The sequence below is a fragment of the Protopterus annectens genome, chromosome 7.part0 (assembly GCF_019279795.1).
Source record: "Protopterus annectens isolate FY-2018-M chromosome 7.part0, PAN1.0, whole genome shotgun sequence".
Taxonomy (NCBI): domain Eukaryota; kingdom Metazoa; phylum Chordata; order Ceratodontiformes; family Protopteridae; genus Protopterus; species Protopterus annectens.
Genome location: NC_056739.1, coordinates 1,722,964,970 through 1,722,978,318, shown reverse-complemented (window position 1 = coordinate 1,722,978,318; position 13,349 = coordinate 1,722,964,970). Strand labels below are relative to the sequence as shown.

General features: G+C 38.5%; 1 protein-coding gene across 1 annotated transcript in view; it reads left to right on the top strand.

Annotated features, from left to right (window-relative positions):
• The window catches only part of LOC122806187 (acylamino-acid-releasing enzyme-like), a 1,918,826-nt gene that overhangs the window by 1,115,524 nt on the left and 789,953 nt on the right, over positions 1 to 13,349 (top strand). The window contains exon 19 of the mRNA XM_044076421.1: positions 2,268 to 2,356. Coding sequence (XP_043932356.1) covers positions 2,268 to 2,356 — 89 coding nt within the window. The remainder of the gene's footprint in view (positions 1 to 2,267; positions 2,357 to 13,349) is intronic.

Genomic DNA, 13,349 nt, shown 5'->3' with positions numbered 1-13,349 from the left:
GCAAGAGATGTATGTACACAATGTCTCTGGTGAGAGCACTCTTTCATACAAGCACTCAAAATAACAATTTGGTTGTCAGGAACACACACCCACCACACATAGTACACACCCCACATATAGACCTACCTATGCTGAGTCACTTAAATGCAGTCTTCCCAAACCCTAAAGGCCTCCCAGACATTCCACCTGCAAAAATTATTCTCAGCAAACTCAAAAGCACTCAACCATAACAGCACTTAACACTTACAGTAACAACACTTAATACAGCCACACCCATTGGAGTCTCAACTACTAAGCCCGTACTGCAACCTATTACACTACCCAGGACTCTAATTATACCGGACTCCATTGTATGACATACTGATGCCCCACTCACTAGGCTGAACAAGTAGAAAATAACAGTCAATTGCCTATTAGGGGTCAGGATCCGCCAAGTTACACATGCAGTCAAGTCATTGCTCTGCTGGTACCAGTATGATTCAGTCATAGTCCATGTAGGTGTAAATGTGCTGAGATAGTACCTCCCTAGAGTGTATGAAGAGAGACAGTATGGAGCTCTCGGACTATGTGTCAAAGGCTGGTATATGCCTAGCACTGAGCTGCATTCTACCTTCACCAAGGATGATGCCACAATACAAACAGAAGATGATTGACTTTAATAATTGGCTTAGTTTCTGGTATCATTCTATGGGGTACAATATTTGTCGGTGTGGGAGGACATGGTTAACAAATCACTTTGCTTTGCCAAGGATGGTCTGCACCTTTCCCTTTAGGCTTTTGAATATTGGCTAAAGCATTGTCTTCCCCATTAGAACCTTTTTTAGGCAATTCCAAAGTGACAAAACTACCAACATAGCAAAATCTACCCAAGGAAATCTAAAAAAGTATTACTGATCAGCATTAGGAGTCTAGATAAAAAGCTGCACTCCCGCCAAGCTGTCTTCACACAGGAGAGTGCAGACATCTGTGCAGTTACCAAGACATGATTTAAAGCTGCAGGGAGTACCCTGACAGTGCAAGGTTTCAGTGTCTTCCACATATCTAGATTAGCAACTGCACAGGCAGGGACTAAAGTGTCTCAATCTACTTCAGTAACAAGCATATGTGCAGGGTGGTTAAACAGGATGACACACTGGAGTTTTATGTCCAGAGTGCAGTGGACAAAGTCCCATAACATATCCTAGCAAGCTACAGGTCACCCACTATGTCCCATGAAATCCATAGCTCAGGCACTTACCATTCAAATAAACACCATGCTTACTGGGGGACTTTAGTGTTCCTGTATAAACTGGAAATCTTATATGACTCCAAGTCTGTAGACACAAAGATTCTTAGACTTTGTAAATACAAACATCCTGGATCAGCTAGTGCATACCCCTACCAGAGATGCAGACATATTGAACCTGATACTCACAAATGTTGAAGAATGCTGCAGATTTATGCCTGGATACAAGGCATCCTTGGATCCCAACCTGATAGACCTTCTGCATGTCTGCAAAAAGAACAGAGTCAGAACTACTTGATCCACGTATATAAACTTGGCTTCAATTTAAATGGGACATATTGGAGGGACAGGTATGTATCTCAGAAAATTCCCATTTTCTGGAATAGGCTTTTTACCATATAAAGCAGAGCACTGGAGCAGTGAATTGGAAATGGGAAATTCACCCCTTGTCTGGCACCCATATCTATGATGGACAGAGACAGCTGTTAAATCATGTCCTAACTATCATACACCCCTTAATACAACCTGTAAGACAAAATAGCCTGTGGGATACATTTGGCTTGCATGACTAAGCTTATAAAGGTCTCCGCAGTCATTAGCCTAATATATATACCTATGAACCTATGCCTAGCCATATACACTTTTAAGTAGGCAATTAAAAGCTACCCCCCCCCCCACCAAGTCAAGCATTTAATACTGCTTACCACCCGAATCAAGCAGTGCCAAGCATGATAAGCTTGGTGTAAATTTGTGTCTACCCATTAAGTCATCAAGACCAGCCTTAAAGGTATCCAGAATAGTACTTTGTTTGACGTATAGTGGCAAGTAATTTTAACTATACAGCAGGTCTCTTATGGGATGGCGGTGAACTGCTAAACAACAAAGTATGTGCACTTGGAGTTTTCATAACTGCATAACAAGATAGGTAATGTTTTAGTTTCCATTGCTGTTGACTATATAACAATATATAGTGTCACAACTCCCCCACATTGCAGAATTCAGAAGGTACCTTGTCATTTGTTTTTGTATTTTGTTTATGCAGTGAACTACAGAGGATCATTGGGATTTGGACAGAACAGCATCATGTCATTGATTGGGAATGTTGGAGAGCAGGACGTAAAAGATGTGCAGGTAAGGTCAGAGCTCTGTGCTCTAGAAGTGCTCCTGAAAAATGTTTGCCAAGTGGTGTAACTGCAATACTTGAGGTTGGCCTAAAATTATACTTTATGTGCAAAAGTGTGATCTCATTTTAAAACATTTTAATTTAATATGATGCTGTTAAAAGAATCTCAAGGTAGGTGATCAGGTGCAGGGTGTTATATATGGTGTTACAGGAAAGGAAAAACATGTAGGATTGCCATATCCCATCTCTTAAGTAAACTATTCCAGTGTGGCCTACAACAAGACTGGCTCTTCCTAAGGTGTTTCTGGAAAAGCAATATTAGAATAGAAAATATAACTTGTGTTTTTAGTACTGGCAAACTAATTTTTGTGTGGACTGTTCACTTTGCATTACAGAAACTAAAGGAAAAGAAAGAAGGCTGCTTGTCTGATCAAGTGTTGAAACTAACTAAAGGGAACTACCATCCCCACTCTCCTTCATCCAGGAATCCCTGGCTGTTTTTCAAGGCCTGGCTATCTTAATTTATGTAGTCCATTCTATTGATTCTTCTGGTCAAACTGTTCTTTCTACAAAAAAAAGTATTTTATCATATCAAGTTTAAATTGTGTTTCCTTTAGATACCTCATATCTGCCTTTTTCTCCCTTTCCAGGGTAATCCCATCACATTCTCCGTAGCATCTCGTATACCTTGATCTTATTCCTTGTCCAGTAAAAACAGCTAGTCTCCCTTTGTCTTTTATTTTGTATTTCATCCTCTATTCCCTCAGTATCCTAGTCGTCCTCTGGGCTTCGTGACAGAAATTTATTACACTAACAATTGACACTAAGTGTATTCATAACAGAGCAATTTGTCACTGAAACAAAACTCATAGCAGCACGGTTTCTCCACCCTGCATCTCCTGTCACAGAGGAAACTCCCTGATACTTAGATGTGTATACTAACATTGAGATTGCTATAACCTGGAGTAGGAAGGATTCTCTGTTGTTAAACTAGTCTCAGTTTTAAAATGCTCCTCATTATAATCACTGTTTTGTTATTGCATATTTGATTGTCAAGCATTGGTGTCTCTAGTTTCTGCCTCCAACCCCACCTTTCTCCACACTATGTAAACAGTTTGGCTTCCATTTTCCCTAAGATCTCGAGAAGTACATACAATACTCTAGCTGCAGCCTAACCATTGTTTATTAACGGACCATTGTTGCCTTCCTGTCTTTAGATTCTACCCTTAAAATAAATAACACAGCATTTGATTTGCCTTTGCCACTCTTTCACACTGAGCCTGTTGGGTTATTTACTTATGTAGAACATTGTCCTTCTCAAAGTAAACTTACTGAGACATAAAATCATGTTTTGACAATAAGTTTTATTATCTAGAATATATTAGCAGCTACTGAGATTGCACAAGAAATAAACCTAACTTGTCAGATTACTAACTCTTGATTTAAATCTCAGCAGATTTCCATCTTAGGTAGTACCTTTTGAAATATTTTACGTCTCATAATTCATATTCTTAAGCTGACCGAAACTCTGAGCAGGTTTCCAATGATTTCATGCTGTAATGCAAACTAACTTTCCCGTCGTATAACATTATTCTGTTCATACAGCATTTGTTATAACCAAGGTCAGAACATAATGATCCTAGTCTTGCAATGTTTTATAATTTGTTTGTTTATAGTGTACAAAGTATAGCTGTGACTCTTTACTTAGACCTGCAATACAAAGCTACAGCATGATGTCGCACAGAATGCGAACATATTTTCAGGCCCAGCTTGCTTAAAAGTAATGTTTAAAGTAAATATTTTAGAGCGCAAATATATTTTCTGATGTATATTACTTAGAAGCAGTGTAATTCTGTTAATTTGTCCTCTTAACTGGTTAGATTTCCTGTTATAATAGCCCCAAGGTCTTTTGTTGATGTTTTAGCATGACTCTTCCATTTATTTGCCTTTGGACTGTCATTCCCAGGTACAGCGCCATTCATTTGGTTATGGATTTTAGTCTTTCTGTCTGTATGTCCGTCTCTTTTTAAACACACTTTGAAAATGTTTATGTACCTCTTCAGGTTTTCCCCTTCCCCCATCTGCTACCACCTCTTGAAAGCTCGGTTCATCCCCAAAGGGATTCATGCAGTTTTTATATGTTTTGTGTGAGAGCAGTGATGAACACATTACATAACACTGGTTCCAAGTCTGATCTTTGTAAGATTCCCTTTTGTCACTTTCTTATTTAACCCACTCTCTGCAACTCCACAGAGGTTGCTACTGGCGACCACCCCTCTCAACTTTGCTAGGAGACTGTGGGATAAAATTGAAAGAAAGGCCTTGCAGAAATGTAGATAGACTATGTCCACATCATGAAACTGCATCTTGTCAATGGTCTGAGTATGCTGACAGGATCTACACACTGTAAATTAATTTTACATTGCCTAAGCCATTATTTGAGAATTGCTTCATTATTTTGGCCACCGCTGAAGTCAGATTCATGCCATACTTTCCTTGACTGCTACTAGCTCTTCCTTTCTTCACCAGTATCCCATTTTCTTGTCTTTGGTACTTGGAAGCCATCACTTCCCTGAAGAACCTGTTAAATATTTCCATCAGGGGTTTTACCAAATCCACATCAGTCTTTTTGTAGAATTACCAGTGAGACGTCCAGTTTTCTGTGTCTTTCTCTTTCCCCATCTTACTCAGCCTCCCATTTTACCTTCTCAGTTATCTCCTCATCTTTCCATCCTCCCTCAGCCCTGCTTTGCCTTAAAAGATGGACACCCTTCCCTTTGTTTCTTTGATGAGTATTGATGCAAAGAGTTTCTGTAAGTTACATAGTCTTTCCATTGATTCTTCTTTGTCTCTCTCCAGTCCCAATATTCCTTTTTATTTTCTTTTTTATTTATTTTTATGGTGATTATTTCCTATCTGGGGAGCCACTTGTTTGAAGTTTTTTCTTTTTACTTTAGCAGACCTTTTAGTACTTTTTCCATCCCTCCATAAACTGTCTTCACCCTTGCCTCCTACTTAGGTCCATTTTTATGAGCCCTCTCTTCTGTCTTATAATCTCCCTTACACCTCCAGAGACTAGTATGTGTTGTCATAACTGCTTCTAGTACTTCTTAAGTCTTTATTTAAGAAAAAAATAGGGTTTATGTAGTATGGTATAGCTTAAGAAATAATATTTAGAGCTGCAAGTGTTAAATCTGGTAACTCTACATAGAAGTAATTTGTGAAGTGGTTTCGCTAGTTAGTATTAAGCTTGAACAGGTAATTATTTTGTATTTTAGAGAAGTCTGCTTGCTACAGGGATAGACTATATGAGTTGACTGGAAAAGCAAACAATGAAGTATTAGTTAAAGTGTTAATGTGTAGCCTTGTAGTTTTTTTTATTGCAGTTATAACTTTACTTGCTAAGGCTGTTTGCACTTTCTTAGTGCTAGTTAAATTATATCATATTGCCTCCATCTAATAAGTAGGAAGTAGGTACATGCCGTGTGATTAGGGTGAATATGTAGCATTTTCTGTTAAGTAACTGCTCTATCTTTTCACATGGTAACTGTATTTTTTTGGGGCAATGGCATGCACCTTTAATAGGCCCACCAACCTTCTCCACGTTCTGCCTACCACCTAGATTCTGAAGAAAGGTGTGTATGTTTAACCAGTCTACCAGACCCACAAACTCACTCTATTTATAGCACGTTATTTATACATTTAAGAGACTATATCCCTTATTTTATTGAATTTTAGGTCTGGTACTATCTAATGTAGCGTAACTGGAGTTTTATCGTAAGGAAAGAATCATGGACTGTTACTTGAAAACAAGTCATGCTGAAAGACAGCCAGCAGGAATGTGGATAATCCACAAGTGATTTTGCATTTGCTTAGACTTATTAGTTGAATAAATATATTTGGAAGTAGGGATGGAGTAACTTTACTCAGCACCTGTATTTATATAGGATTTTTTACATCAGGGTTCGCTGACTTGAACAGGAGTTTTGGCTGTCTTCCACGTTATATGACTGAAGTAAGACTGCTATGTAAGAAAGAGACCTTGAGGCATATTTTTTTTAATGAAGGTGTGACAGAACTAAATGACTGGGCACTTAGGAGAGCAGATAACTATGGGGAAAGGAAAATGCAGCACAGTGGTTCAGTGGTTAACGTGTCTTCTTCACACCTCCAGTGTCTGGGGGTTTAGGTTTGACCTGTGATCACTGTTTTGGTAGAGTGTGCTTGTTATCCATGTAGGGTTAAGAAAAAATGATTTGTTACTTAAGAGTTGGATAAGTAAAAATATCTGACGGGAACAGTATTACAGGGAAATGATAGACCATCCAGATGAGTTATGATGTAACACACCCCAAGTAGTGGGCTTTCTCACCCCCAGAAGATGTACCATTTCCATGTGACACCCACCCTGGAGGGCATTGTTGGGCTTGGATAATGTCTTCTGTGTTTATTTTTATTGACTGCTTTTTATATATTATTTTTTTAAAATTTATGGTATTTTTGTAGGTTTCTTGGTGTTTTTGAGGAAAAAAGAATAGTAGCCCCTTTTCTCAGTGGTATCAGTGTACTGTTGTATGTATTTCAATGTCAGCGCATTAATGTTAATTTAGTTACACAGTTTATTATTGTAGGTAAGAAATTTATTTTTTAAAAAAATTGAGATTCTCTTCTATTTTGTTAAGTTTAGGTAACATGAAGACAGAGTAAAATAGTTTATATATATATATATATATATATATATATATTTATATATATATATATATATATATATATATATATATATATATATATATTTATATTTATACACACACACACACACACACACACACACACACACACACACACACACACACACACAGATCTATGCCAGTTGATAGAGTTTTCAGAAATTCAAAATTAATTTCTCCAAAATGATATGATGAAATTTCTGAAAACTCAAACATTAAAAAAAATGTGTTTTTTTTTAATGTATTTGCAGGGGGCAAACTGCCTGCACCCCTTGCAAATTATATATACTAACTATACCTTCCAACTGTAATGAATTACTCTGTTTTTACCGAGTTGTGGGGTCCAAATAATGGGGTGCCACGATTCCCGACTGGCACCCCTTCATTTTCGATTTTTTTCCAGGTTTACATTTTTTTCACTCTTTCTGAGCGGACAGCATCGTGTGTGTGATGATGTCAGCTCCATCAGCCTGTCGGAATCGAGCTCAAGGGGTTTCCCGGCTGGCTGGCTGTTTGAAAATCTGCCATTTGAAGCAGGGAACTCACACTGAACGAATGGAGTTAGAGGTGAAGCAGGGAACTTGGGAACGAATGGAGCCAGCAGCTAACAAATCTGCTATGCGAGCACTGCACCGAACAAATGGATTTAGAGTTGAAGCAGGTACTGCTCATTTCTTGCCTGGCTAGCTCCGCACTGAAAGAACTTATGAACAAATAGAGTTAGAGTTCCTTTCTGGTACTGCTTAACTTACAAACTTTTCTGAGCTTGTTATTCAGCTGTACTGTCTTAAGCTATCTGCGTTTCTCATCATACTGTTTTAAGCTAGGTGTGTGTGTGTGTGTGTGTGTGTGTGTGTGTGTGTGTGTGTGTAAATGCCCCCAAGTGAATACACCTGGTGGCAGTCCTGACCATGTTCAGTCATTGTACTTATGTGAAAAGCAGATCCTGCTTCCGGATTCCCTCTGTAAGCGCAGCTGGACAAGCTACAGTATCATGACTGAGCAGTTGATACATCAGCTGTTCATTAGTTTTCAAAAGCTTAGTATTGCAACAGACATCCTGGATTGTAAACAAAATGGGTTTCTATCTGTGGTAAAAATGATTTATGCTGCTGTGCAGAGGAAATCTGAATGAAACCCCAAGCCTTCTTGTTTTATGTATTGGTGATGAACGAGTAACATGGTGCCAGAAATGGCATGTCTAAAGGACATGGTGTCAGAAGAGACATATCTAAAAGGACATGGTATACGAAATGGCATGTCTAAAGGACATGGTGTCAGAAGAGACATATCTAAAAGGATATGGTATACGAAACGGTATGTCTAAAGGACAAGGAATCAGAAGCAACATATCCAAGGGGCATGAACTCAAACGCGGCCTGGGTAAGGTACTTGCTAGGAGCTGGTGGAATATACAGGAGTGGATCATTCCTAAATGTATAAAACTTCATAAAAACAGGTCAGAAATGAATTTCAGATATAAAAACTTGCTCAGCACTATTTATTTTCATATATGTGAAATGAGGCATACCGAATGTTCTAAATAATATTTGCATAAACAATTATGTATGATATCGATAAAGATATTCGAATTACTACGGAAAATGTTTGAAATAAAGTCCGAATTGCATAAAATGAATAAAATAAAAGGAAATTACCACATTTTCGCAAAACATGTGTAGTTCTTATTAAGTAAAGATAAAGATATCCAAGTTATCAGAAGTGTATAAAGTGTTTGTGTGTTTGTGCGGTGTTACAGTAAAGCTATTTCACAAAGTACAGCCATTACAAGGCATATTTTGTAAAGTACAGCCATTACAGGGCATACTTCGGAGAATACAGCCATTACTGAGCATATTTTGCTAAGTACAGTATATCAGAGAGTTTATTGTGCATTTGAATGTTGTTACAAGCTCACAGCACAGTTTGTTCTTACTTAATTACAAAGGCCATATTTACAGTTTGTTTGTGTATACTTTGTGGACATAGCAGATGGATTTAAAAAACCCAGACCACTTGGTTTGAGAGTAATATTGCTGAGAACTGGAGAGTGTTTGAGCAAGAGTTCAACATTTTCATACAGGCTGCATTTTCTGATAAAGATGATCATACAAAGGCATTTATTTTGCTTAATTTAGCTGGGTTAGAAGCCATATAAAGGGCATGCTCATTTGTGTATGCACCTGTTATCTATACAGGAGAGGGGGGAAAAACATCACGTTGTTGTACCAGCTGAGTCAAGGGAGGGCCCACAGTACTTAAAACATAAATTTAGAGAAATGTGCAACCCCCAGACAAATGTTACAATGGAGAGACACTTATTTTACACAAGGGATCAAAAGCCTGGTGAAACTTTTGCAGCATATATAACTGACCTGACAAATAAGGCTAAAACGTGCAGATCTGGTGACTTAAGGGATGAGTTGATAAAGGACAGACTTGTGTGTGGCATAAAAGATGATGTGAGAAAGATTTTGCTTTGTGGCAGTGATTTAACTTTGAATAGGGCCGTTGAGATTTGTCAGATATACGAGTTTCCAGAAAAGCACACACATTTGCTTACAAATGAGAACAGCTCCAGAAGGCACAGTGATAAAGCTCATGTTCATAGTGTGCACCATATTAGTAAAAGAAACAGGCCCAAGCACATGGCAGCTTTACCCCTGCAGCACTCACTGGTAAACACCAGAACTTTCTAGTAAATTCTAAGATGAACTCTGGAAATCGCACAGTCTCAGTGAAGCATAAGAGTGAGTCAAGCATAAGGATGGGGGTGAACAGGTGCCATCCACTTTCATTGCCAACTGTTGTAATTGTGGTGGTATGTTTAGCTTTTAGTCAACAATGTCACAAATGTAGTAACTGGAATCATTTCAAAATATTTTGTAAATCAAAAGGCCCACATTCTTTTATTAAAAGGGAATACTTTATGAAATTAGTTCATTAGTTAGACAGTGGCAAGCCCATTCTTTATGTTGATTGTGTGCCAGTGCTTCATGAATTAGCCAGTATCCTCCCCTTACCCTCCCCCATTCTTACTACCAAGGACCACACACCACTTTGCCTTCTGCTAATTCCTTCTCCCCTCTGCACATCCACACTGTGTACCTTACACTACCATGCAAATCAAACCTACACACACTCTACCATTAATATGGCTACCTTTCCTCCTCTACTGCCTACTCTATGACTTTTCTTACTCCCGTCTCTATCATACAACTCTAATACATGCCTTAAAAGAACCTCACCTCTCAACTTGTATCTGTCCTCACCTCTATTACTATAATGACTCTCTCCTCTTTACTAGAAAGATTCTTCCTGATAGCTGTAATAAAGTCTCAATCCCTCACAATCCATACCTCTCCAGCTACCCTGCTCTCAACTCCAACTCCAAAGAATCTAAAGACCTTGCCTCCCTCCTACTCCAACTAATCTCTTTCCTCCTCTCTGGCGACATACATCCTAATCCTGGACCCTTAGTCAACCATGCTTCTAATCCTAACTTGTCTTCCTCACCCTCTCACCATAAATCTCTCCTTTTTACTACTATTAACACCCGAAGTTTATGCAATAAACTTCCTACCCTTCATGCCTGGCTATCCCATTACCACCCTGACATTCTCTCTATCACAGAAACATGGCTAAAACCCCACATAAAAAATTCCGAAATTACCCCTCCCAACTACAAGATCATAAGAAATGACAGAACTCTAAAGAAAAGTGGTGAAGTAGCCCTACTTTTCTCCTCCCCCCTAACAGTGACACCCTTTACCAACCCTATAGCCCATTTTGCAACAGCTAAACTAACCCTGGCCCTCCTGAAAATTATTAACCACAAAAACATATATATAGCTGCTCTGTATATTCCACCAGGAAATATCCCCATTCTTGAAGATATCCTCTCTTGGTTCTCATCCAACATAAGCAATGAAACTATACTCCTAGGTGATGTAAATATAAACTGGACTTCTATTCAGTCACCTACATCACCTCAGAATATAAACCTATACAACTACACCCAAATAATTCCCTCTCCTACCAAATTTAATAAAGATAACTCCGGTAGCATTCTGGACTGGATATTAGTTTCTCACCCCAACTCCATTTCTGACAGCGGCACCCTACCCAACTCCCTCAGTGATCATCTCCCTGCCTTTGCTCGTCACTCACCATCCTCCCTCCATCTTCACCACAGCTATATCACAACTTGTACCCTAAAAAACTTCAACCCTCTAGCTTTCTCTGACTCACTAAAACATATGAACTGGAACCTTGCAGAAACCCTCCCTCTTGACGATGCTGTTACATACTTCAGTACTACATTCAGTAACCTACTAGATAGCTTCTCTCCCTCCAGAACTAAAAGAATCAAAACCAAATTCACCCCTTGGCTAACTAAAGCAACTATTACACTCATGCATCTCTGAGATAAATCTTGGAACCGTTACCACAAATCTAAAACACCTAACACCCTTACTGAGTATAAGCAACTCCGTAATAAAGTGAAAAAACAAATTTCTTTAGACTGAAAGTCCTTCTACTTCAAGCTTCAAAACAATCATAGATCCAACCCCAAAATATTTTGGAACAGTATATCTGCTGTCTTCTCTCCTGACAAAAAAGACAATCCCTGCCCTGATCTTAACTCTCTAGAGCATATCTTAGCTACCCAATTCAACTCTTTCTCTATTGATTCAATAGCCAAGCTCACCACATCATTCTTCAATAACACTACTACTCCACCATCATCCCACACCCTCCACTCTAGTCCCACTGACATCAACACTAGTTATCTCCCCCTTTACCATACAACCCGTCTCTCTGCACACCATAAAAAAACTTCTACTAAAACTAAAACCATGCTCTCATGCCCCAGACAACCTTCCATCTAACTTTCTCAAGCTAGCTGCCAATGGCATAGCCCTTCCCATCACCATACTTATCAACCGATCAATCCAAGAATCCTATGCACCCCTCCTCAGGAAGAAAGTGTTAATTATTCCCCTCAACAAAGGAGGCAACAGTACTGAAATTTCCAACTTCCGTCCTATAGCCATCCCGTCTCCTATCCCAAAAGTCCTTGAAAAATACCACATGAAGTCCTTCGCATTTGTTAATACGTGGGACTGTTTGATATGAGACTATTCCTTCTATATTTCTTCCTGTTGGGATTGCTTTAATACTTGTGTGAACCACTCGATGTCCTTCTTTTTGTTTAAATTGATTAAGTGAGTCTATGAAATACCTTGCTCATTACAGGCACGTCCTTGTTAGTCGTACGGCCTGACTTAGAAATGCTTGTAAAACACTAACACTGCGAAGCTATTTGTTTTATTGTTTAGAAACAATCTGTTTAAGAAATACTTCGCGCATTACAGGCGCGTCCTTGCTAGTCCTACGGCATGAAATAGAAATGCTTGTAAGGCATTAACATTGTGAAGCTATCTTGTTCTTCATTGTTTTAAAAACAATTAGAAAAGCAAAAAGCCCTAGAATATTACATCCGAGGAGTGTGCTGCATTATACTGAAAACTAACTACCTAGTAACCGTCTTGCAGTTGGGGATATCAAATTGTCTTTCTACAAATGTGTTTTAAACTTGCGTGCTTCAAGATATTTTATGTTGTTCTAGCTGATAACTTGCATACTTATAGCGGGTTACCTACATTACTGTGACAACGCTCTGAAGTGTACTAGCTACTTTACTGCACAAACACTGACTATACTCATGCTTTTACCCGAATCTACTTCCCGCACATCTCTGAACAAAAGCACATAAACGCTTAGCAGTGGCTAATTACTGCCTTTCTTATTCATGGTATAACGCAATACTACATAGCCTACATAGCAGGACATATTTATCTACATAGCAGGCTATATTTATTTATTTATCTACATAGCCTATATAGCAGGACTTATTTATCTTAGTTTAAGCAATTTATTTTACCTTACCAATATATTGTAGATATACACTCAATTTCAGACTCTACAAGGTAATTTAGATACATAACTCCAATTTCATACACTACATTGTATCAGGTTTTACTCCTTTTTGTATAAAAGCTATTTGAATAACTGTGTAACCTCTGTACATTGTAATTGTTTTTTTTTTAGCTGATGCTAACTTCTTGCTTAATTCTTAAACTCTCCACTCTTTTGTAGCTCTCTACATCCCTGGAACCATACAACAGCTGTTAATTTTTGTGTCTCCATATTACTAAACCTCCATTTCTCTCCTATCTGCAGCTTTAGTCCCTGCTCTCCCCTATTTGGA